The sequence below is a fragment of the Panthera pardus genome, unplaced genomic scaffold (genome assembly GCF_024362965.1).
Source record: "Panthera pardus isolate Hobbes unplaced genomic scaffold, ASM2436296v1 HiC_scaffold_12, whole genome shotgun sequence".
Taxonomy (NCBI): Eukaryota; Metazoa; Chordata; class Mammalia; order Carnivora; family Felidae; genus Panthera; species Panthera pardus.
The window spans coordinates 25,763,469-25,789,517 of NW_026526677.1; the positions used below are offsets into that span (position 1 = coordinate 25,763,469).

The 26,049-nt window shown below is 48.1% G+C and overlaps 1 protein-coding gene across 3 annotated transcripts in view; it reads right to left on the reverse strand.

Annotated features, from left to right (window-relative positions):
* The window catches only part of LDLRAD3 (low density lipoprotein receptor class A domain containing 3), a 242,096-nt gene that overhangs the window by 163,986 nt on the left and 52,061 nt on the right, over positions 1-26,049 (reverse strand). For 2 of the 3 annotated variants that reach the window (XM_019470119.2, XM_019470121.2), the window contains exon 2: positions 6,395-6,541. The exons of the other annotated variant lie outside the window; for it this stretch is intronic. In XM_019470119.2, the coding sequence (XP_019325664.2) occupies positions 6,395-6,541 (147 nt within the window). The remainder of the gene's footprint in view (positions 1-6,394; positions 6,542-26,049) is intronic. 3 annotated transcript variants of the gene reach the window in all.

Consider the following 26,049-nt stretch of genomic DNA (forward strand, 5'->3'; position numbering starts at 1 on the left):
CTGCGTCTCTTCAGCTTCCAGTGGTGGCTAGCAATGCCTGACACTCCTTGGCTCGTGGCTGCATCATCCTGCCTCTGCTGTCACTAGGCCCTCTTCCCTCCTTTCTTCACGCTGTCTTCTTATAAAGACACCCTACTTCAGGACGACCTCATCTTAACTAATCCAACCTCAATCACCCCAATTCCAAATAAGGTCACATCCTGAGGCACCGGGGCTCAGGAGTTCAACATATCTTTTGGGGGGGATGCAATTCAACCTAGAAGAGTAACATTCTTGCTTTCCAATTATTAAAGAAAAGAAGCAGAAGTGGGATGCCTGTGAATGTCACCCTGTTACACAGTAGGCAGGGTGGCTGTCACTCACCATGTAATAATTTTAGAAAACAAAGGAGAGCTGGGTGGATGTCTGGATGAGTCTGCTAGAGCTGTGGCCTCCACCACATTGGTGGCCTTCCGCGACAGAAATGTATCATCTCACCGTCCAGTAGGCCGAAAGTCCCAAACCAAAGTATTCTCAGGTTGGCTCCTTCTGAGGCTGGTGAGCTCGGGTCTTTTCCAGGCCTCTCTCCTTGGCTTCAAACGGCCATCTTCCCCCTGTCCGTACCTCTGCATCCAAATTTCCACGTCCCGACTTTCTGGGGAATTCTGCACATGAGCCAGGTACGAGGGCCCTGGTGGAATAGCTGAACTACTGCTGAAGTTTGATAAGGATAATACCTCAGACTCCAGTTTTGTGCGCTCTGCTAGCCCTGTAGCATCAGGCTTACAAGAAAACATTACATGTGGCGCCACCCAGAGGCAGAAGATGAGAAAGACGATCAAAAGGAAAGGAAGAGTTTCTGTCCCCACCCCCAACCCTCTACTTTCCTCCCCCTTTTATGTTTCTTGGTGATCCTTTTTCCAAACTCGCCCTTTCAACCCTCTCATGGATTTCTGCCATCGCACAGGAGCAATGACCAGTCGTGCTCAAGAAATGGTTGGAAACAGTACAAGCAAATAAAATTCAGGTTCCATTTTTGTCCTTTTCTGTCTCTGGACTTGGGAGAGTCACAGAAATCTTATCATTTGACAAGATCCTTGAATTTATCCCCATCTCCTCTCCACTCCATCTACATGTGCGCGCACGTGCATGCACACACACACACACACACGCACAAAGGGCCTGAGATTTGAAAATCTGTACATGCCTCATCAAAGATATCGATCGATTTCATTTATCAAAGAAGAAAACCACTTTGTGACACAGAACTCAAACTTCCAAGATCTCTCCCCCATTTGGTCAGGACACAGATAAATGGCAGCTAAAATCCAACACCAAGTTGGAAGGAGATCTTAAGGCTCGTGATTCCAGGTCATGTGTGATATTTCTAGATATTTGAACTGCTGCTTTATTACAGCTTGTGGCAGTAATTACAGTACAGTCTCTCCTTTCGGAGACTCATAGCGCTAATGGCCATTTTAGAAATCATTTACATAGAAGAACATTATTGACATTTCTAACTCTTCTAAAAAAAGCACGTTTGTAGAGGGGCGCCTGGGTGGCTCAGTCATTTAGTGTCTGACCCTTGATTTCAACTCGGGTCATGATCTCAGAGTTCCTGAGTTCAAGCCCAGCCTTGGGCTCTGTGCTGTCCACAGCATGGAGCCTGCTTGGGATTCTCTGTCTCCCTCTCTCTCTGCCCCTCCTCTGCTCTCTCTCTAAAATAAACATTTTTTAAAAAAGAAAAAAAAAGAGCAGGTTAGTAGTGATAACATACAGGAGAATCTGATTGAGCAGAATAACACAGATCCAGGGAGAGACAGACAGGTGGTCTCTGATGGGGAAGGTGAAGGGCACTTATTCTCTGGGACAATAGGCGAGCTCTGCATAATCTCTCTGCGGCTCAGTTTCGTCATCTGAAAATGACAACGGTCTTCTCCTCATAAGGCTCCTAACAATCAAATGGGTTAATAAGTACAAAGTGCTGGGGATAGTGCCACCTAGAGAAAGCTCCCAAATAATGTGTGCTTTCATGGGGCTTCTACGTTTTTCTAAAATATCTCTATTCCTTTTACTACCCCCCCCCCACCAAAAATTATTTGGATAAAATGACCATTTGGGTCATTTTACCAACCAAAAGCAGAAATTCACTCAAACTATCCCAAAAGGAGCCTCTTCTCTCAAAATCCTAAGGAGGAGGTTCTCCAGACTCACAAGGTGGAAAATTTAATGACTCAACCCGGGTGGAAATTTATTCTGGTCCATTAATAGACATTTCACCAAGTCAGAAACAAGACTAGTGAATAGGGGTTGGGAAAACACTCAACCTCTTTAGATAATAAAAAAAAAATAAAAATAAAAATATATAACTTTTCTATTAGCCAGAAAAAATATTTTTAAAGATATTCCTCAATGCTGCCAAGACTAAAATAAAACCAGAATTCTCCCACATTGCCAGTGAGAGAGCACACTGGTGCAACCTTTAGCAAAACAAGTGGGCATCTGTTTCAAGAACCAAAAAAGGCTTCCTGTCCCTTGACCTAGTAATTTCATTTCTGAGAACTCAGCCTAAGAAAATCTCTCAAAACAGGGAGAAAGTCATATCCACCCTCATGTTCACAACACTGAACACTATTTCTAACAATGAAAAACTGGAAGCAAATGCCAAATGAGGAGTAAACAAACTATATCATACCAAGTCAGTGGACTGTTTTTCTAGGCATTAAAACTCATAGAGAAATATGAAAAAAAAATACATTAAAATGTTAAAAAGGTTAAATGTTACCTCGAAAGATCAAAATATAAAATTGTATTCCCACAGTGATTACAACTGGGAAAAACCTTGAATAAAAACTTCTAAGAAGCTAACGGTGGTTCTGTTAGAGTTGAGACTTCAGGTGCAATGCCATTGTTTTTCTCCTCCCCGTTCCAAGTTTTACAGCATGTGATTTTTATTATGTTTACAATGAAAAAAAGTTTCTTCCCGTCTTATGAAAAACCTCTCCTCTGCCGTGGGTACAGAATAGCCTCTCACTGCATCATATCCCACCACGACACAGCTCTCTGGACTCTTCTCTCACCCTTTGGAAGGGGCAAGAACTCTCTTTTTTTAAGTGTACAACCTTGTAAATGGCAAAGCTATTTCACAGGATACTTGAGGCAATCAGCTCTCCGAGGTGAGGAAATCAGGCACCTTCACTCTCCTCCCGGGAAGTACCACGTTGTTCCAAAGAATCAAAGAAAGGACACGAAGTGGCACGAATTCTACGGGAGCCACTCTCCAGGTGCCCTTGGACAGACGGTGCAGTTGAAGACCTCGGCCTGGCCGACCTCAGCTGGCTCCAGCTGAAATCATTGTGCACGCTGTCCTCCGGGTATGGATAAGTTCCTTAACTGACCCCAAACATGTGAACACCCCACCAGAGAGGAGTGGTTAGATTACACGGTACCAACTTGATGCACCAGTGAGCAACCTCACAAAACAACAACCGTGAAGGCTAAATATGGTCACGTGGCAAAGGGCCTCTCATATGAAGTAGAAACAAATGGGTTACTCAATCACCCATCGCCATGACGACGTCTGTATAAAACAGTTTGTGGAGACTGACCAATAGTAGCTAATGTTTACAAGCCACTTACTACGCCCAGGCACTGTGCTGTGTGCTTAAGGTGCATTTAAGCTTCACAACAATGCTTACCAGAAGCCTTATTCTTTTCATTTTGGAGAGGAGGAAACTGAAGCACCATGAGGTTAGGGACTTCTCATTCAATCTTCCCAGTGGCTAACGTCTAGAATATCCTGGTACCTTCTCTAAGATCACAGAGCATGTGATCTGGGCCGAGGGATCTGCACAGTCTTTCCCCAGTGCTCAGACCAATCAGGTCCTAGACTGGGAAGGAATACGTAAGAGATTCAAAAGGCAAGTAGAATTTGTTTTAGAAAAGCGACCTCTTTTCCTTCCCTCTATTACCTAAGCTTTTTAATGCTCTGTTTTTATAACTTAAAGACAAAAAGGAAAAAAAAGAAGGTCAACCGAGGAGAGATTCTTTAATGGGTGTGTTTGTGCATACACTTTTTTTTTTAATTGTGGGGCTTTTGGGTCTTTTTTTTAATATTTATTTTGAGAGAGAGAGTGCACACAAGTGGAAACGGGGCACAGAGATGGGGAGAGAGGATCCCAAGCAGGCTCCACACTATCAGTGCAGAGCCTGACGGGGGACTTGGTCTCACCAACCCTGAGATCATGACCTGAGCCAAAATCAAGAGTCAGATGCTTAACTGACTGAGCCACCCAGGCGCCCCTGAAATTATGTTTTGATCAAAACACTAAGTAAATGCCAATCAAGTCCTTACTACGCTTGGGGGTTAAGGGTAGGAAATGAGGAGACAAAAATGAGAACAGCCAAAACAAGCCTGTTCCAAACCAAACTAAATAGCGCCAGGCAGCTGCTGGGCATTTTTTTGTTTTTTAATTCTCTTTCCATCACCTTTTCCAGTTTGTGCATGAATTCTGAAATCATGGAACTGGACTGACACAAGACACAGAATCTCCTAACATTACACAGCTTCTATTGACAAAGCTGGAAATAAAACTTAAGTCTCAACTCCAAACCGTGTATTCTTTCATAAACGGACCCGGTGCTAAATAGTCCCAGCTCAGCTAAAGACAATCTGTGTTAACCAGAGTTCAAATACATACCATATTCTGAAAATGGTCATTCCACATATTTGTGTAGTTTTAATAATGCTCAAAACTGGACAGATTCTAAATTCTTTTTTTTTAATGTTTATTTATTTCTGAGAGAGAGACAGACAGAGCACAAGTTGGGGAGGGGCAGAGAGAAAGGGAGACAGAATCAAAAGCAGGTTCCAGGCTCTGAGCTGTCAGCACAGAGCCCAATGCAGGGCTCGAACCGATGAACTGTGAGATCATGACCTGAGCTGAAGTCAGATGCTTAACCGACTGAGCCACCCAGGCACCCCAAAACTGGACAGACTGTAGAGTTCACCCATACAATCACATATGTAACTCAAATTACAAACGTTACGTTTGTAGCAATTTTAAAAACCAAGAAACAGAGAAAGCTGAAATAGACATTATTAATACTGTGTTTAAAACTCTGAAAAATGAAAACGCCTTACGTATGCTGGTCCATTTAGAAAAACAGTCACCTGCAACAAGCAAAATGAATATTCCCCCCACACGTGGAATAAACACAACATATTCCTAACCCACCCCCTCCCAAACCTTCCCTGGGGAGTGGGAGCAGGCAGGTGGGGGATCCTGGAGCCCTGGGACAGACAAGGGGCCAATCTCTGAGCGAGCAGCCTGTCTGAGGGAGAGCATCATGAAGGTGGGGGCGTGCTGGCTCCAGACTGGGCTCCAAACCCAGTTCTTCTTCCCGTGCGTCAAATCCCAGTAACAGCCACGGCAAAGTTCAAATTATCATCTCTCAGCCATTTCCTCGGCTGGCTTCCAGAGCCCTCTCTGGAAGATTCGGAGCCAGAACACACGGTTCTCCTGTCAGTGAGGCCCTGTGGCCTGGTGCCCGAAGCCCACAGACAAGCCAAGAACCAGTGTCCAGCCAGCTGTGTGGTCCCAAGGCAGTGACCCATTAGAACACCCTTAGGCCCAGCGCTCCTCAGGTGTGCTTCCTGCCTGCCAGGGTGCCACGGCCGAGCTCACTCTGCGGTGCCACACCATGGAAGAGAAAGGCACTCCACGGGGCGGGGAGCGTGATCGTCCAGCACCCCGGACGCCCTCGACTCACGTCTGCAGATTTCGAGGGCACAAAATAGGAAAGAGGCCGAAGAAGGAGAAGGCGGGGGAGAGGGTAAGAAAGAACCACCCCCATTTGCCCACGCCATATTAGCAGAGAGAAGGGCCGACAAGAGCAAATTGCCGTCTAGTCACCACCAGCCCTGGGCTGTATACTTGGCATGACGCTACACCGTATTTAGTCACTAAGAACATTCCACCATGTACGAGATGGGAAAGATGATCACCAGCCGGGGCCTTGGGGTCAGGCAGGCAGCCCTGAATTCAAATCCAGATCTGCTGCTTGCTCGCTGGGGGGACACCGCAGCCATGTAACCTCTGGGAGTCTCGGAGTCCTCACATGGAATGCAAAAAGCAGTGCCTCAGGGTGGGGTTTAGTAGAGCCTGCTGGAAGGGACCTCTGTTCTCCTGAGACTGTGACTCTGTCCCCACCAAGACTCCTGTCTCTGCACAGACCTCGCTGCTCCCAGGCACAGCTGCGGAGTGGAGAGGGCAGGGCGGCTGGCCGGAGGCCCAAACAAACGCACCAGCTTGCAGCACGTGGGGTGTTCAGGGTCTGAGCCGGATCAGGCCCTCCTCCCCTCTGCCCCAGGATCTCCCCCACCCCCACCCCAGCAAGAGGCCAGGCCACTCACGGCACTCCTTCTCATCACTCTTGTCGAAGCAGTCGGGCAGCCCGTCACACTGCCAAGCGCCGGGGATGCACCGCCCGTTGCTGCACATGAAGTTGCCTGGAATGTTGCACTCATTGGTGAAGTTGTTTCCAGGGAGCAGCTGGCTCTCTGCAGAAGAGAGAGGGGACGGGGACATGAGACAGGCGGAGGCGGCAGGGACGCGAGCCCCCACAACCGATGGGGCTCTTGTTCGACATGGCTCACATATGTGAGACTTCCGGTAGGCAACGTTACTTCCCTGGGCTTCAGTTTCCTCATCTGCAAAATGGACCAATAATCCACCCAACCCCCACCCTGGAGATTCTAAGAGAACTAAATGGAAAAATACAGGGAAAGCCTGTAGAAAGTGCTTGGCACACAACCGATGTTCACTGACTTTCTTCTTTCTCTGTCAAAAAGCTTGGTCGTGGGGCACCTAGGTGGCTCAGTTTGGTTGAGTGTCCGACCCTTGATCTCTGCTCAGGTCATGATCCCAGGATCATGGGATAGAGCCCAGCATCAGGCTCTGCACTGAGCACGGAACCTGCTTGAGATTCTCTCTCTCCCTCTCCCACTGCCCCTCTCCCCTGCTCTCTTTCTAAAAAAAAAAAAAAAAAAAAAAAAAAAATTTTAAGAAAAAGAAATAAAAATTAAAAAAAAAAAAAGGTTGGTTGTAAAACCCAAATTCTTTCCAGGCCATCAGCTGTGGCCAAAAATGAAAGTTCCAGGACAGGAGTGAGCTCTGGACTCCCAATCCGTCCAACTGCAGGAATCATGGGCTCCTTCCGGGCCTCAGACCCCGTGGCCCTACAATCACCAGATATTTGAACCTGGGCCTGTCAGCAGGAACACCGGGAGACCATCTCACTTTAGCCCACAAACCCACCTATGGTCATATGGGGAGGAAAGGGCAAACTGAAACTTGAACTCAGGGCACCAAGGTCACTGAACTATTTGCCAAGAACTCCTGGAGGTTTAGAATGAAGCCCCAGGGTTTAGATTCCCGGGCACAGTCCGAGCACAGTCACCAAATGCTGAGGCCCTGATGAGAAAAGGCCAAGTCTTAGGCTGGACAGCAAACAGGGAAGAGCAAAGGCTCTTCATGGGGACAGGGCTGTTGAATTCATCCACCAATGGACCCTGGGGACAGATTTTCAAGGGAGCCAGAATCTAATGAATCTCATCAGTCTGAGCCAGTGTGTTCAGCAGCCAGGAGATAAGGAGCCATCTGGAAGTAACGTTGTTTTAGGGGAAAAGGAGAAAAAAAGACCAGGCCCTCCAGGGGTCCTCTCTGAATCTTCAATAAGCCATTCATCGAACATCTGTGACCAGACACTTGTGTAGGTCCTAAGGATGCAGAGATGAAAGGTGGGGCTCCTCCCTGCAGCCCAGGAAGGCATGAGGCTATGCCAGTGGTCTTACTGCCATGTGCAGAGAAAGAGGGGTGTCCAGACCTGCCTGGGAGCAAGAGGAAGACAGCAGGGCCAAGGACCCTCTTTCACAAGCTTTGCCAAAGAGAAGCATCTCACTCCAGATCCCGGACGTGACCTCTTTTTCATGCCGCTAGCCTTTACGTAGCTTCTTAATTTTACCCGGAATGCCCTTCGACCCATGAGTGTCCTAGGAAACCCCTGCGTACCCTTTTGCACACAACATGTATGTAACTCTCTGTCTGAACTGTTCCCTGACTTTTCCTAGCAGAAATGAGCCCTTACTCTGCTGTGGCAGCTCCAGCACTACTGGGATGGCACTAAAAGTATTTTACAAGTGGAACAAACAGGCAACAAGAAATTGGAAAGGACGCAGCCCTAGGCAGGCAGCACCACATCGGCCGTGGATTTTCCTCGCAGACCATCCACCCCGCCACACTGAGTAACATGCGTGCACATCTCCCTCCTGGAAACGAACTTTTGTAGGTCGCTGAAGAATTCCATAACAACGGCTACAGTGAAGGGCCTCGCCCTGCCTTACTCCCCACACTAGTATCCTGAACATCTCTCTTGACCCCTCCTCGCTCCATCATCCCCTTTGGAGGGCCAACAGCTGAGCCCTGCACGCCAGTCTCAATGCCACAGGCCTGACTCCAGCCCAAGGGATCGCCACCTCGCACCAACCTTGCTCCCAGTCTCCCAGCCTGGCCTCCTCGCCTCCCCGCCTCCCCGCCACGCCTCTGTGGCCAGCAGGATCTTTCTAAAGGGCAAATCGATCGTGACTCTTTCTCACTTTAAAAAGCCACTGAATGGGTTCCCAACGTTCTTAAGGTAAAGTCAAGTTTTAACATGTTACAGAAGGTTCCAGGGAAGAAGTGGCATTTACAGTGCATGCTAATACACAGAGAGATAGAACATAAGGCCCTTCAGGCCTGAAGAGCACAGGAAGGTTCAGCCCAGGGCACTGAAGGGTATAGAATAAAAAACCCTCACGGCTCTGACCGTCAGGAATTGCAGACATATTGTGTCGCTATTTCCTTATCCCACCCCTGGGTCAGCCGTTACCAGACATGGTGCCCTGTCCACTGAGCCCACACTCAGTAAAAGAATCCCTCTCAAGACCAGACTCCAGAAAGCCTCCAGCAACCCAGAGAAAAGCATGAAACCGATTCAACACCTCTGGGTGAGCACAGTCACAGGACAAGGGGAATCACAGGAGAGAAGCCCAGAAGGGCAGTCAGGTGCTGGATCCCAGCCAGCCACGGAAGGCACAACCCAGACCGCCCACCCATTCCAGCTGTTTCCTTACAACTGCTCTGGGCTTCACCAGCAAGCTCCCAGGGAATTCCTCCGGGCTCCAGAAGGCAACTGTCACTCTGTTTTGTTTGGAAATCACCCACATATGCCTCTGTAGAGCTGCCTCCTCGAAGGCAAGCCCCCTAGAAAAGTCACTGCAACTGTGAAATCCTGTTCGGATAAACAGATTTCCAGAGCCAGAAAATGGGCCAGATTGGATTCCAGAGTGCTTGCTCTGAGAGTCAGTCGACAGGCTGGGCATGCAAGGCTCTGACAAGTGAAAGGGCACGGCACAAAGACCAAGTACCACATCCGTCATACACAGGTGGCCCTGCCAGCATAGGCTTGAGGTGCTTCACCGGCAGGACCAGGGATCCCCGGGCCCAGCAAAGGCTAACACAGAGGAGCGCTCTTTGTGAGCTCCTGAGCAACTCCATTATAAACGCAGATGGCACGGAGCCTTGTGCTTCAGGGAAGGGACAAGATCACCAACCTCAAAAGCGTGAGGAGAAACCAAGGCAAAGAGAAGTTAAATCCTGTAGGCTTTGTCTTCAAAAATCTTCCTGAAACCCATCCAGTGCGCTTTTATTAAACTGGAACGATCCCATCTAAACCAATGGTTCTTGGGGCGCCTGGATGGCTTAGTCAGTTAAGCATCCGACTCTGGTTCAGGTCGGGATCTCACGGTTCATGGGTTCAAGCCCCACATTGGGCTCTGTGCTGATAGCTTGGAGCCTGGAGCCTGCTTTGGATTCTGGGTCTCCCTCTCTCTTTCTGCCCCTACCCCTCTCTCTCTCTCTCCCTTTCTCTCTCTCAAAAATAAATAAACATTAAAACAAAATTATTTTAAACCAGTGGTTCCCAACAGGGGACAATTGTGCCCACCTGGGGCACACATGGTGATGTCCGGGAGACATTTTTGGTGGCGGCCTCTAGAGAATCAAGGCTGGGAATGCCACCCCTCACCACACGGAAGTATCCAGCCCGAAACGTCTGTAGTGCCAAGGAAGTCCTTGAGGAAGTCTGGGAAAACCAACCCCCCAACCTGCTTTTCCCATGCCCCCCAGGTTCTGTCCCCTCACAGCAGTGAGATTTTAAAATGCTACTGATGGCTTCTCAGTGCCCTTATGAGTAAATCTAAGACTCGTGCCACGGTTTACAAGGCCTGTCGTGATCAGCCCCTGCCTACCTTTGCAACCTCGTTTCCTAGAATATGAATGTCTTCCCTGCACGGAGGCCCCCATACATTGCTACTTACGGACACTGATTCTTCCACCCACCTTTCACCTGGTGAGACAGGTTGAATTGTGCCCCCCATTCACCGCCCCAAAATTTAATATGTTGAAGCCTTATCCCTTAGTACCTCAGAATGTGTATTGGGAGCCAGGGTCTTCGAAGAGGTGATTAAGGGCCCAACAGACATGCATGGCTTGTCTAAGAGGACAGCCAAGCATTCGCTTATGGTTTATTCCCACCCTGCATACTCTTCCTCGCAAAGTTCCATCCCCTCCCTGCTTCATCCCCATGAAAGGCAGTGGGATCTATACATACATAGTTGAAAATAAGGGACGTGGGGGCGTCTGGATTTGTGCACGTAAATTACTACCCCGTCTGCTTTAAAAGAGGTAAGAAATCTTTTCAGCCCGACAGCAGGACTTTCTAGTGGCTGAAATATTTATCCCATCTCAGTGCCTTGGGACACATTTAGAATCCAAAAAAGACAAGCATTAGCACGCAGTTGGCTAGCTGGGGTTTTTCCTTCCCCCTTTTCTTTTTTTCATTAAGCTGAAAAATGAAAAGAGTTGCCCATGTTCACTGCAGCACATCACTTACTTAAAATAACTATACCATCTGCACCAAGGAAAAAAAAAAAAAATTCCAAGTCCTCCCCCAACAGGCAAAGGCAAACAGCGAGCAGCAGCTTCTCCCAAAAGTTCTGGCATCCACGAATTTATCCCGGATGAGGGAGCCACACCCGGAGCAACAGCAGAAACACAGACAGCTGCTGCGTCCTCCCAAACTGTCCTTCTGGAACGCGTGCAGTGAGTGATGTTGACTTTTCCAGCTGAGAAATGGGAAACCCATTCTCCCCGCCAGAGGCCCCCACACGCTCCTCTCTCCCTCTGCCGCTCTCCGCCAGGACACTCCTTGTCATGACGCGATGCAGGACCGACATCTGCAAACTATCGACAGGCCCTCCTTCCCAATTTCTGTCCAGTCGCCTCTGTTTTCATCCCTCGCCTCCCGACAATCCCATGTGCAGGCTCAAGGAACAACAAAGCAAGACATGCCCACGTACGTGCCGACAGCCTGGCGTTCTGTTTTTCAGCGCTCAAACAGAGCTACCCTAAAACCCTCCCTGGAGAATTAACACACCTCCTCCCACTGCCTGGTGCCAACAAACATAACGCTATAAGCCGCTGGAAGCCACCGTCTGTTTTCCCTTTGAACTCGCTTCTTCGACACACACGTTCCATGCACGGGCACATGTACAGCACCAAGTGGGCTGGTCTGCAAGGACTCGTTTGCGAGCATCCCTGGAAAGTCCCTAAAAGCCCCTCGGACCCCAGACTGCTCTGCGTGGTGGCATCCGTGTCAGACGGAACCAGAGACATCTGTCCCAAGCACAACCCCGATCCGTTCAGTTCTCACCAAACTGCTTCCTGCTGAGCTCTGCTTTGGGGAACGTTCTGGCTGCCATCAAAAGGGAGCGGTCACAGGGGGATGTGTGAGCCCGGAGGGAGGCTGTGCCTCTGGCTCCAAGTACCTATGCACAGCCAGGCCTCTACTTCTGTCTAAACTCTGCACACAGCTCCTCCCTGGGAGAACATTCCAGGGGCCCCAAACCCCGTTTACCCATCCGTTCAAGGAAGATACAGCCCAGGGAAATGGGTGAGAAGGCATAAAACGCCTCACAGGTTGAGCCCGGGACTGCTGAGCCTTGGCATTCACACACTCCATATTTACACAGACTCCATGTTTACACGTACAGGGTATCCTGCTCACACCGACACTGAAGGGAGAGAGTGTTGCTGCAGGAACAGCTGACGGATGGAGCAAGTCTCCTAAGCAGGGAGTGAGCCTCGCTGTCCGTGCAGCCTCTGCGCTCCACGCAGGTTTCTTGTTTGCTTTTGCCATGAAATGCAAAACGGCAACCGCTACAAGATGATCAATGCTCTGTTTCCTCCCTAAAATGAGTTGGCAAAGAAAGCCAATGGCTAGTATTGATGGGCCAAGCAAAGCGAAAGTGAAGAGGTCTACGAAAGGGACAGTTCTTCACCAGGAAATGGCTTTCGAAATTATTTCTGCCCTGTATTTATAGCCTCATTAAGGGCCTGAAGCTGTTACTTACATTTTTTAGTTATGCTTCATCGCATTTCATGGGGAAAATTATGTAGGAAGAGCGTTAACGTCGTGGGGATTTGCAGAGCCTTCGGGATGCAGCCCTTGCAAGGTCCGCGGTCCACAGCTCAGGGGGCTGGATGGCAATGCTGGAGGGGGCTGTTCCTCATGATGCTGACCCTCAGGGGTGGGCACGGAGCCCCACCCTGCTCCCCCTCCCTCACGACCCTCCCTTTAACAGCCCTTAAGGAATTGATTATTATTGATCTTCCCCTAGGGATGATCTAACATCTGCTGCAGCTCTCAACACATGACAGGACTTTAACATATCAGTTCTTGTCCTTCACAACAGCCCCATGCACTAGGCAGCCATGCCCATTTTGCACTTGAGGAAAACAGAGACTCAAGAAGCAACCTGCCCAAAGTCACACAGCTAGCAACTTTTGGGACCAGGTAGTACATATTTTAGGCTGTGCAAGACAGGAAGCCAAATTAAAGATAGAAAGGTACTGGGGCAACTGGGTGGCTCAGTAGGTTAAGCGTCAGACTTCAGCTCAGGTCATGATCTCACAGTTCATGGGTTCGAGCTCCGTGTTGGGCTCTGTGCCGACAGCCCAGAGCCTGGAGCCTGTTTCAGATTCTGGGTCTTCCTCTCTCCCTGCCCCTCCCCTGCTTCTGCTCTATATCTCTCTCAAAAATAAATAAACATTTAAAAAAATGTTTTTAAAGACAGGTACTTCTATAAAAGGAGAGAAAAAATGTTCCACAAAATATGCATTGGTAAAATTCAACACATGATCATTATTGAGAACAATTTTTCATAATACAGGTCTACTAATGAGAAGAATAGAATTACGGGGTGGGGGGTGGTGGTGGGAGAGGGGGCAGGTAACACTGCACTTGATAAGGTTCAAGGTTAGTGTTCCCTATCATCAAAATCTATCGCAAATGTTTAATTTTTTTCACCATTTAAAAATGTTAAAACCCTTCTTAGCTAGGTGACTTCAGTGGGCTGGCTCTGGCCCATGGGGCACAGTTTACGGACTCCTAAGCTAGAAGATGGCAGGTCTATTCAAAATAACAAAATGACCTTAGGGGGCATCATCCAAAGACACTTCCTCTCTATCCCACATCCCCACCACTTTCAGGATCTGAAATGATCCCTGTGGTTCAATGGCTGCTCCCCAAAACCATGAGGGCGCAGACCTTGGCTGTCCTGCTCCCTGTGTGTTCAGCAACTAGCAAGGTTCCAGACACCCAGCAGACACTCAGGAAGTGCTTACTGACTGAAAGAGGGATGATGCATCAGGACCCTTCCAGCTGGGACATTCTCAAGTTTTATGACTTTACCCAAACCCTACTTGAACCCATTCAGATTTCCGTGCAAAATGCAATGGATAAATGACATCGGGTCTGTAGAACACGTCTGAGCACCCAGGAGGAAAACAACAGAAGCGAAGAACCACCAGATGAACTTGTGCACACACCAGAGCCCTTGCCAAGGGCTGGCTGCACACCAGGCCCAGGGTGTCAGGCCCGGGGGAGAACCTGGGGCAGGAGCTGTCCCCCACATGCCCCTTCTGTCCTTTCAGCTTCAATCAGCAGCAGCAGAAAGTGAGAATCAGGCAGTGCAGCTAAACTAAGTACAAGAAAGGGGATGGCTTTATGACCAATTTTTATCAGGCTCGCAGATAAGCCAGGCTTAAGAAAGGGCCATCAACCCTGCACTTAAGCACGTCTCAGAAACAGCCACAGGGTCAAGAAGAAGGAGTTTGCTCTGACCCCAAGTTCAGCTCAACCCTATCTGCCCGGAGATGGCTGCAATAATCCCTACAGTCACTGGGAACCATTCTGCAGCCTGTATTACCTGTATTACACTCCACACAGAGACACCCAGGCAGGGCACGTATGGAAAATCCCAAACTAAACCAAGGAATAAGGCCAGAAAAACAAAATAAGCTTCAATTAGGCCGAAAAGCTATCTTTACGAGCTCAGGATAAGGAAGGATTTCCGAAATAAGACTCAAAAAAAAAAAAAAAAAAAAAAGCATAGACCATAAAGATTGAGAAATACAACCACACTAAAGCGTAAAATTCCTGCTCATCAAAAGATACCACAAACAAACCTAAAAGGTAAGCCACTAACTGAAAGGCTGTATCTGCCACATTTAGGACCCACAGAGCTCACTACCCAGGATTTTCCTACAAGACTGTATGAGAAAACACAAGCCATCCCACAGAAAACTGGACAGAATGTATGAACAGGTGCTTTCACTGACGAGAAATATCAAACAATCACTTCAGATGTCCTCAGTCTCACTTGTAATCAAAACATAATTCACGAAACAAGAAAGTTCTCCTTCGCACCCATCAGACTTGCAAAAAGGTGGAGTCTGACATTCTCAAGTAGCGAGACGATGTGATGCAACAGGAACGCATGCTGCACGTGATGGAGGAACTCGGAGCGACGACCTGGGAGCTCCTAGTGACCCCGCAGATGCTCCTACCCTTTGACCTGCCCATCATCTTCTGGTGCACACCCCAGGCACGGGGAGAAACGCACAAGAGACAACAGCAGGAGCACGTTCCCAGCTGGTACCACTAGCATAGAAAATTGCAAGACAAACTCAATGTTCAGCAAAAGCAGGATGGATGAAAAATAGGGTTGCATCCACACGATGGAACAGCACCCAAGGCTTCAACTTAATCAGCTGAGGTGGCATGGATCCACACGGGTCAATTCTGAGAAACCCAATGCTCAGTGAAGAAAGAGCAGGTTGCAGAATATCACTGAAGTCAAGCCTGAAGACTAGAAGACTTTCACGGGTAGATACAAATGCAAAAGTATTTCTTTTTTCATTGTACAGGAAAAGAAAAATAGCAAATTCAGGAGCGTGGTCACCGTCTGGCGAATGGGATCAGAGGGGACACAATGAACTGCAAACATAAGATTTCTTTCTTTGAAACAATCTGAAGCAAGCATGACCAAATATCAGAATTCAAGGGGGCCGGGTGGAAGGCACACAGGCTTCCTTCGTGTTATTCTTGGTCCTCTTCCCCATCCCTTAAAAAATGTTTCATTAATAAAATTTATTATAAAGAACAAAAAAATATGCTAATATTTGAGAAAATCTCTGAAAGACATATGGAACCATTCACCACTGATATCCTAGCTTCAAAAACCCCATCAACTATAAAAGGATGAGAGATAAAAGGGGGCAAGTTATTCACGCTGGGGAAAAAAAAGAGCAAATGCAAGGACATCCATCTGGGAAATTCGGTCCTATTATGAGCTCTTTTCATTTTCTGAAAGGCAGCAACAGTTGCAGAGTAGAAGCAAATTGTGGAGGAAAAAATAAACACATCTCATAAGATAGATTTACCCACCCAACTCATTAAGCCGTGACATTCCGAAAACAAAAATAGCAAGGCCTAGCCAGAAGGGCAGATATTTTTTTAAATATGAACTCCCTGAGACGTCAGGGTGGGCAAAGCCTCGGTAATCTGTCCATCTCAGAATAGCCCGTACCATCTGCCCCCTCACCCCTCCTCAAGGAGGCCAAGTAAAGGGGCCCAGCAATGATCTGGCACACCCAATCACAACCGCCAAATGCCTGCTTCTCTATAGCTGTGTGACTTCAGACAACTGAGTTACCGTCTCTGAGCTAAAACTGTCCACTCACAAACCTGGGGTAAGTCCACCTTCTGGGCAGGGTTGCTGAGGGATAGAGATATAATATCTATACACAGATAAAGAGATAAAGTAAATATAGTTAAGAGTACTTGGCAGATACGTGGGGCTCAAGAAATAGCACTGGTATGTTCCTCCTTCCTGCCCTCCATACATTCTCCCGGACTCTCCTCACAGAGCTGGTACTGTCCCTTTTCTCTACCTGCCTCCCTAGAAAGGGCACAGCCTGGACAAGCGGGGCTGGCTGGCTAAGAGTACATGTCACCCAGGTGCAAAAATGTAGACTCTGGGGACAGACGCTGGGTTCTGAGAACATAGTTACGGAGCTCACAATGTGACTCTGGCTTTGTATCTTCTAACACACAACAGTCTCGGTTAGGTAATTCCTAAAGAAATAAGTAGCCCTTCGGGGCATCTAGGGAGCTCAGTTGGTTAAGCATCCGACTCTTGATTTCGACTAAGATCATGATCTTGCGGCTTGTGAGTTCGAGGCCCACATCGGGTTCTGCAGTATGGATCCTGCTTGGGATTCTCTGTCCTCTCTCTCTCTCTCTCTCTGCCCCTTTCCCCTTGTGTTCTCTCTAAACAAACAAATAAAAAAAAGAAAGAAGTAGCCTTTCTTGGATGATCCCTAGGACTCCTTAGCAGCAGCAAAATCATAAACATGAACCAACTCCTCAGAACAGCGTGGTTAGGACACAGATGAAAAGAGAAAGGTACGTGGGGTTCATCAGGATCGGAGGGAGCTGCTCTGTGTCCATGAGCCTCAGTGTCCCCGTGTGTAGAATAAGGCAGTAACAGATGACATCCAAGTTCCTTTTTAGCTCTCAACTTACTATTCCTACTTCTGAGGACACACACCCAGTCCCCATGGAGGCAAACACTCACCATCTGCCTGTCCTAGATACATTCTTCAGCATTTAAAAATAATACCTGGGATTTACACAGAGCTCCTCCACTATAGGACTGAAAACATCCCTCCAAGCCAGATACCGAAGGTAGTTCCTCCTTGTTCAATACAGGGAGACTTAGGACCCAGAGATCTACCAGGCGGTCAAAAAGGCAGCACGGAAGCTAGCCAGAGGATCCCAGGTTCTCAGACCCGGGATGACACTGTTCCTGCCTCCGCTCGACACCGCTGGTCCCACCTTCCCCCGAAACAGGAGAAAGTCATCTCCAGGGGGCCAGGAATCTGACCTGCCTCCTGCTCTCTAGGGACGCAAGGGCCTCTCCGGTTCACTCCATTAACCACAATCTCCCATCACACCTCAGCAAATGAACGGCTGTCTGGCTTATCACTTCCGATCAGGGGAGGAACCCTGCTAGGGAAATCAAAAACACCAGCCTGTTACCAACCAAGCAAGGGCGGAATACATATTAACTGGTGCATCTTCTTAAATTTTCTTAAGTAGCTTAATCCATTAAACCGGTCCATCCAGCTTCTACAATCTGCTCACGCGGGCACCCTCCCTCAGTATGGAGCACGAAGACAGGCCCTCCATCATGAGGAATTAGCTGACTTCTTGAGCAAATGATGTTTGTACATCTAGCAAGTGCCAGAGTTAAGCAGTATTTACTGCTGGCGTCCCCGCTTCAGTATGCACGTCTGAATGAGCTCGGCTTTCAGAGAGAGCAATTTACCTTTGCAAGAGACTTGTCGGATTTGGCAAATCAAAGGGCTGACACCGTGAAGACTAACCTGTTTGGGTTCTTCAGATTGTGGAGCGTATGACGGTCCAGAAAAGAAATCGATTAAAGATTAAGGAAGGATTATAGAGCTTGCCTCGCTCAGGTCGGCCTGGGAGCCCACAAACTCTGAATTCTAATGCCACTCGTTCCCAGCTCCGGGAATGGCTTAAACCTCTGTGCCTCAGTTTCCTCATCTATAAAATGGAGATGGACCAAAGGCAACCTTGACAAGCTCTCTGGGGAACTAAAGGGCTATTCTGTCCATCTGGTCTCAGAGTTGCACAGTGACAGAGGGGAAAACCTCAAAGCTCTTGTCCTGCTTCCCTCACACTGGAAAACCTAAAAGGATGAAGAAGCCAGTGGAAGCTTCCAGGACTGTCACACATATAAGCATGCAGATAAAGGCCATACGACTAGCCAGAGTTCACTGTTAAGGGCATCCTTATTCACTACTGAAGAATTACTATTATATAAAGACTAGATGTAACGTAGGCACAAAATATGCCACTCTACACAAGACATACCGTTCTATGGGGCGCCTGGGTGGCTCAGTCGGTTGAGCGACCGACTTTGGCTCAGGTCAGGATCTCACAGTCTGTGAGTTCGAGCCCTGCGTCGGGCTCTGTGCTGACAGCTCAGAGCCTGGAGCCTGCTTCGGATTCTGTGTCTCCCTCTCTCTCTGCCCCTCCCCTGCTCATGCTGTATCTCTCTCTCAAAAATAAATATTAAAAAATTAAAAAAAAAAAAAAGAAATTATTTCCAATACATCCAGTCTGCCCCACAGCAGACTAGTCTCCCTCCCGGTTGGGGCTACTATGGTGCCACGCTAATGGGGACCGCTCAGTGCAGAGACACTGGGAAGAAATCAAAGGCCTGCGTGTCCTGGCCAGCCCATCTCTCCTATAGTTCTGTCCTAGCCCCCCAGGTTACTTTACAAGCTCCCCATGAGACCTCTCAACATAACCTATGCCAACCTCTGTCTCTTCACCTCGCAGAGTGTTCCACGGTTCCCGTTCTGTCTTCCCCACCATGAGCAGCTTTTACCTCAGAGGAGGGAATGTGTCCTAACGTCCTAAACAGAGCCAAAAACAGAATGTCTGTTGTGATGCATAGATGGAGGAAGGGAGGGAAGAAGGGAAGAAGGAATAAATAGCACAGGTGGACGGAAATACGGATGGTTGCTTCTTTGTGCGAAAATACTATGAAAATCATTCCACCAAATAGTTTTGTGGATGACTCCTGCAAGTCAGGATTATTCCTCAACCGTGGGGACAGTCCACATTTGTATGCAGCTTAAGATTTATGTAACAAAAACATGTTTCTTCATGCTCAGATAATAATTTGATCTGAAGTCATTTATTTGAAAAATGGGAGGAGGAGAGGAACCAAAAATATTTTTTATTCATATTATTATTCTCTTTCCTGAGAGGTCTATGAACCTTGGGATTTTCTACAAAGCAATCTTAACACCTGGATTAGCTTGAGCTTAATCAATCATTCTTCATGGATGAACATAAAAATTCAAAGGTAGCCCAACTCTCCACCATAACGTCAGCAGGTTAGAGCTTGTCTCCAGAGCTCTTGGGCACCCGGACTCTGTATGGGATGCGAGCTGCCCGCAAGATCTGGCACAGCTGCCCAGGAGACAGATCCAATATTCTGTGATGACCCAATCTCTCAAGAGATCAAGGATGGACACGTGTTAAGTGGGGAGGGGGAGCAGAACCAACCAGATTCAGGTGCAGAAGTAGCCGAAAACACCCGTAAGAGTCAGCCCTCTGTTTCTGCTCCATACCGGCTTGGAGGCGGCCTCACTTAAGCCTTCAGGCCTCCATCCACAGGGAGGCTGATTTCCCCTCTCCCCAAGGGCAAAGCCCAAACCAGCAGCACCCTACACATGGCCTTTGTTTGTTTCTTTCCGTATCCAGGGAGTAGTGACAGCTGTACCAAAGACGGTGGCATTTTGGGCTGGGACTCTGCTCCAGAACAGGCAAAGAAAGAAGCCATCTGCTGGTGGAGGCAGTGAGGGTGGCCTGGTGGAATGAAGGGGCCTACAGGGGCTTGATCAACGGTCTGCCATTGTCATCAAGGGCCATGGGAGCACTGAGACCCGGGTCCCCAGTAACTGCCCTGACATCCTTTGAACAAAGTCCAGTTTGTTTACCCACGCGGAAGGTGGCAACGGTCCGCAGGCTCTGGACGTGAAGAGAAGAATACTGGCTCCAACATGAACCTGCCAAGAGTTTAAGAAGCAACACTGGTCTAGGAAATGCCGGCAGAATAAAGAAGCGTCATGAACCAGAACTGCCAACACGGCTTGAGAGACTCTCCCTGTCCCTTCTTTTATGGATCATGTGCCTTTATGCTAAAGACATGAGAGACCACGGTTTTTTAAGAGAAATGAGGCAAGGGACCCAGCTTCCCACTGAATGTCTGCGATAATCAGCTCCAACAGGCGCCAACCCCCGCCTGGCACAGCTCACTTTTCCCTGCACATCACGATTCACCCGTGCTGCACAAATGATAATGCATTTACAGACGGCAGGGACTTTCCAGCCAGGAGGGAAAATTTCACCTAATTAAATAAAAACAAAATAGAAAACCCAAGCCTTTAACCAGCGCCAATTTGAAGACCGACTACTGATCTTCTGTGGACCTTGACAGCCAGGAATGCCAATCAAGATGATTTTTTTCCCTAAAATCTTTTAAAGCGATCCTCTGTGTCCCCGACTGCAAAGAACTCCTTAAAACTCGGGGGGGAGGGGGGGGGAACCGCAAAGAAAAATGGATACAGTAAATGACCGAGCGTGTCACGAAACATAAAGATGGCTAATAGACGAACGGAGAGTGCACAGCCTCAAGGGCAGGTAAAGAAATACTAGTAGATATGCCAATTTTTTAAAGCAATCTGATCAGCAAAAGCTAAAACGTGGATAATGCTGAGAGCTGGCATAGATGTGAGGACAGTGGGACTGTCATACTACTGGTGAGAATGTAAACACCCTCCTGAGGCCACCTGGCAGTAGCCAGCACTATTTACAGAGTGTACCTCTGGATTCCGTTTCTAGGAACCCATCCTTAGGAATATACAAACGCACAGAGAAACACAAAAGGCGTCCCCCCCCCCCACATACTTACTTGTAGAGCTTAAAACTTAAAAGAACTTAAATGTCACCCAAGAGGGAGATGGGTAAACGTGATATGGCATATCCACGCTAGAACACCGCAGCACATAGGAAGAACACCTACCACAGAGTCAGGGGGGTAGTAAATTACAAAACGGTATGTGTAACATAAGCCTTTCTTGTTTATCTCTAGAGATGTATGTGATAATATATAGGCACCTGTATTTACATTCACATCTAAAAGGTCCTAGAACATACACTCCAAGGGAAGAAACTGAAAGGTCTGTTAAAAAAAAATATGGGCATATTCTGGGGCACCTGGGCGGTTCAGTAGATTAAGCATCTGACTTCGGCTCAGGTCATGATCTCGCAGTCGGTGGGTTTGAGCCCCATGTCGGGCTCTGTGCTGACAGCTCAGAGCCTGAAGTCTGCTTTTGGATTCTGTGTCTCCCTCTCTCTCTCTCTGCCCCTCCCCTGCTCATGCTGTCTCTCTCTCTCTCTCTCTCTCAAAAATAAATAAACATTAAAACAATTAAAAATGTTTTTAAAAACATGGGCATATTCTTATTGGCATCTTTTCTTTGAAACGAATTCCTTAAAATAACACCATGGCAGGGGCACCTGGGTGGCTCAGTCAGTCGAGCATCCGACTTTGGCTCAGGTCATGATCTCAAGGTTCATGAGTTTGAGCCCCACATCGGGCTCACTGCTATCAGCGCAGAGGCCGCTTCGGATCCTCGGTCCCTCCTCTCTCTGCCCCTCCCCTGTTCACGCTCTCTCTCTCAAAAGTAAATAAAACATTTAAAAAAATATATCACCATGGTAAATGTGCCTGAAGAACTTACAAAAGTAACCAAGATGATATGGGGGAGGGACTGCAGTGCATTGTTAGTTATTAAGTCAGACACACACACACACACACACACACACACACACACACACACACTAGCTCCTTTAACGTTAAGAAGCAAACCCAAAAGAAAAAGGTCATCCCATTTACCAATTTATAACATACAAAAGAGACAAAGCATTCCTTGAAACTTCAGAGAAGCAAGTTGGGTGAGAGCCCTTTTACATAATTATGAAACTAAAAGCCCCAAACATTGGCCCAAACTAAAATGAATGAATGAATGAGTGAATGAATGAACGAATGAACGAAAGAATAGGGAATCATTTGGAGAAACCTGCGGATGGCTTTCTTAATGAGTTATCCCGGGAAATTACCTTTGATTCGGTTTTCCAACCGAATTTTGTGTTTTCCAACACAAACCCACCCCACAGGAGAGCTGCTGAGCCACCTTCCCCCAGCCACACGTTGCCCTTTCCTCCCGCCTGGCCCCTCGCCCCACACCAGGGGCCCCATGGTAGGTCGGTCGCTGGCCTGCGTGCCAGTCCTCCGAGCTCTGACTCGGATTCAAGGGATACAAATTAATCTGTCGTCTGTGAGGAATGCAGCGTGTCTCTCCAAGGCGAGCTTGTGCTCAATGTGAGCCCACAATTATAGCTCGCTCGGGACTCCCGCTTCCCGCTACTGGACCTTCCAGGTGGCTTGAGGCCACACTTTCTGCTGGAAGACAGAAGAGCTCATCCAAGGGCGCCTGCAGCAGGAGAGCCAGACCCAGGCGCCCAAGGCTGGCGGGATGTCTGTTCGCCAAGGATCCGGAGTTGTCCTCCCAACCCAAGTGGGTGGAGGGTCGTCCCACAACCCGCCTCCTTGTAAAGGGGACGGAAATTAGATGTTTTTAACAGTGAGCAAAAAGGAGCCAGACGCTCTTAGTCTTGCCGGCGCAAAACCGGGCGAAAGTAATCTATGATGTTGGAAGTCAAGAAGAGGCGTGGGAGGACCAGGTGGCGATGCGGTGGGGGTCCTGGGGGTGTTGGCGATGCTATTTCTTGACCTGAGAGCACTGACTCCCCGTGTGTTTACTTTATGCAAATTCACGGAGCTCCCCACTTAACATCTGTGCACTTTTCAGTACGTATGTTAAATTTCGATAAAAAGGTTACTTAAATAATAAAAGAAAACCTTTCTAGTGGGAAGCTAGCTCACAGGCACTGACTGCCTCTGTCCATTACGGGTTGACTCCCTCCTTTCTTTCCTGCAGCCCCAGCCACCGACAAATGTACTGGTCAAAGTCACGCCAAGTCCAATAGTCCCCAGTGCCACGATGTGGTGACAGGCAGGGGACTGGCGGTGTGAGCAGTGGGGCATGGAATGTCCAGCATTTATTTTTAATTGATTTGCTCATTTTCTCCTACTATCAAAACAGTCCCACTCCTTTCCTCCAATGCCCAAAATGGCAGCAGCCCCACCGGGATAAACCCGAAGCATGCAAACTTCTCAGGCCTGGCACAAGGCTCTGTGGTCCTGTCTACTAACCCCATTTGAAGAACGAGCCTCCAGGAAGCATCCAGAAAGTCTGCCCGGCTGCTCCAGCTCTCAATCCAAAAAGAGTCTGAAGCAGGGTGTGGCCCTCCTCCTGTAAGTCAATACTATCTCCAGTTACCTCTGCCCTCACTCCCCAAAACCCCCTGGGTTATTTGTGGATTATCAGCGATACTTGGGGTCTCAATGAACTTCTCCAGGTGGTCAGTTTGGGGGTCCCCCCTCTTTTGTTTTGTCTTTTGACGAAAAGGATTACAGAAAACTAGAGGGAGAGAAAAGGGATCCAGAATGATTTACATTCGACGAACCCACAAATTAGGCAACTGAATGCTGGTCGCTGCTTGAGGCCAAGTGAGAAGTCTGAGCCTGGCTTTCTCTTTCTCTCTCCCTCTCTCCCTCTCTCTTTCTCTCTCTATCTCCCTCCCTCCCTCCGGCCCTCCCTCCCTTGTTACAATCACGCTTTCAAAAAGACACCTGCCAAGTCACCACCACTGCCCAGATGTTCAGGGAGAAAAGCCTCAGCTCAAGCAAAGTACAGCTGGTTGTCGCTCACCAGCAAGGTGACTATCACCTCTGGAGGGCATAGCAGGGTAGCAAGGAGCGGGCGAGGACCACCACCCCAGCCAAGGGCAGTCTCTGATTTGAAGACACTACTGGGGTACCAGCCCATGTGCCTGCATATTGCATCCTTCCAGCAACTTGGACTTGTCTGGCATGACTGGGACCCTCATTTTATGTGATGCTGCTACCGCATTTTCATTCAAGGCCAGCTTGGTCAATACCCTACATTGTGTTCCCCACACAGATACATTACGTTTCTGTCCACCACCCCTTTGTCTGTCTGTCTGTCTGTCTCTCTCTCTCAGATCAAACAGCTTCTGTTCAAACTTTGGCCAGGAGCAACTCAATCTCCCGACACCTCCCGCATCCCAGGAAAAATCCCAAACTTGTGTAAACACAGAAAGACCCAAAGCTCAGCCTGGGAACGAGGCGGGTGGTCAGGTGGGCAAGGGACACCTCAGGCTGCGCTCACCGGGCCCAAGAATCACAGACCCACGGTTGAGGGCAGCAACCACAGATCCAAAAATCACACAGGAAAGCCTGAAAAAGAACCAGCTGAAGACTTAAAAAAAAAAAAAAAAAAAAGGTTTCTTTATTAAGGCAGGGGAAAGGGAGGGTGCTAGCAAAGCCGGACTTGATCAACTGTCTTCTGGTGCCTTCTAGATCCTAGCACACAGCACATAAACACGAGGAGCTGGGCCACGGACCGCCCAGCCTCAGGGGTGTCAGCAAAGCTGGTCAGTGAGAGGCAGGAACCACCACCCCAACTCAACAGAAGGGAAAGCCTCGAACACACTCCCTTGGGGGTTACAAGCACCTGTGAGGAGGAGAGAAGGGAATCGACTCCGTAAAACACCATCCAAAGGAAAAGACACCCATCCTTCAAAGTCCCTGTCATAAGCAAGCTGCCAAGAGGCTGAGGGGCCCTGCTAGCAAGCACATACTTTCAGGAAAACGTCTGCTTTAACCAGACTCCTGTGCATCAGGTGCTATCCTCACTTTTTTTTTTAAGTTTATTTATTTACTTTGAGAGAGAAAGGAGTGACCAAGCAGTGGAGGGGCAGAGAGAGAGGGAGAGAGAGAATCCCAAGCAGGCTCTGCGCTGCCAGTGTAAAGCCAGACCTGGGGCTCAAACCCACAAACCGCGATATCATGACCTGAGCTGAAACCAAGAGTCAGGTACTTAACCGAATGAGCCACCCGTGGGCCCCTATCCTCGGTATTTCTTAAAGAACAAGAGACAAGAAAGCCCAGGAACAAGACAAGTTATTTCTCAAAATTCCATACAAATAAACAAGAACAGCATTTCTAGCCCTACATATACCAAATATAATCAACGATGGGCAAGCCAATTTATACACAGCAGATCTTTTTATGGTTCAGAATTAACAAGTAACTTCAGAATTTATAAGGGAGAAACAGGATTTCAAACGTTCCATGAATTTCCATTCTCTGCTCCCCAAGCACCACAGTTTGTTTGTTCCTACCTTTTCCGACCAGTTTTTTCCAGTTTCAAAAATTCCCAGACATTCACATCTTTGATAGAGACAGAGTACTCAGAATTCCTAACCTCCAATTACTTAGAATATAGATGGGAGGAAATCTAAATGTGCTGATTAAAATCAACAGGAAGAAACCACCTTCAAGGACAGTAGCAACAAAAAAAGCAATTTCAGACATTTCAAGTTAAAAATGGCTCTGACTCTCTCCACTGTCTTCAACCACAGATAAGCAGACCATGATCACTCACTAACAAGTGCTGGTGACGGGCCACCCTTCTCTTAGAAATAATCCCTACATTATGTCATACCCACTATGTGTTGGAGCCTGTGCTGGTGTTTCATGCATGTTATTCAATCCACACTGCATCCCTACTGACTAGATTTTATGCCCATTTTACAGATGGAAAAACCGAGGTTCAAGATGACAAAACAGTCAATGAGCACTGGGATGCAGATCAAGGTCCATCTGGCTTCCCAAAACACTCCTCCCTCCACCACCGTCGTGTTCCCAAGACAGCACAAACGGACCACCTTTCAAAGTCACAAATCGAGTGTTATTGGAATAGCGGGACTTCTGACGCACAAATCCTAACAATTATGTACCCGAAGTGTGGG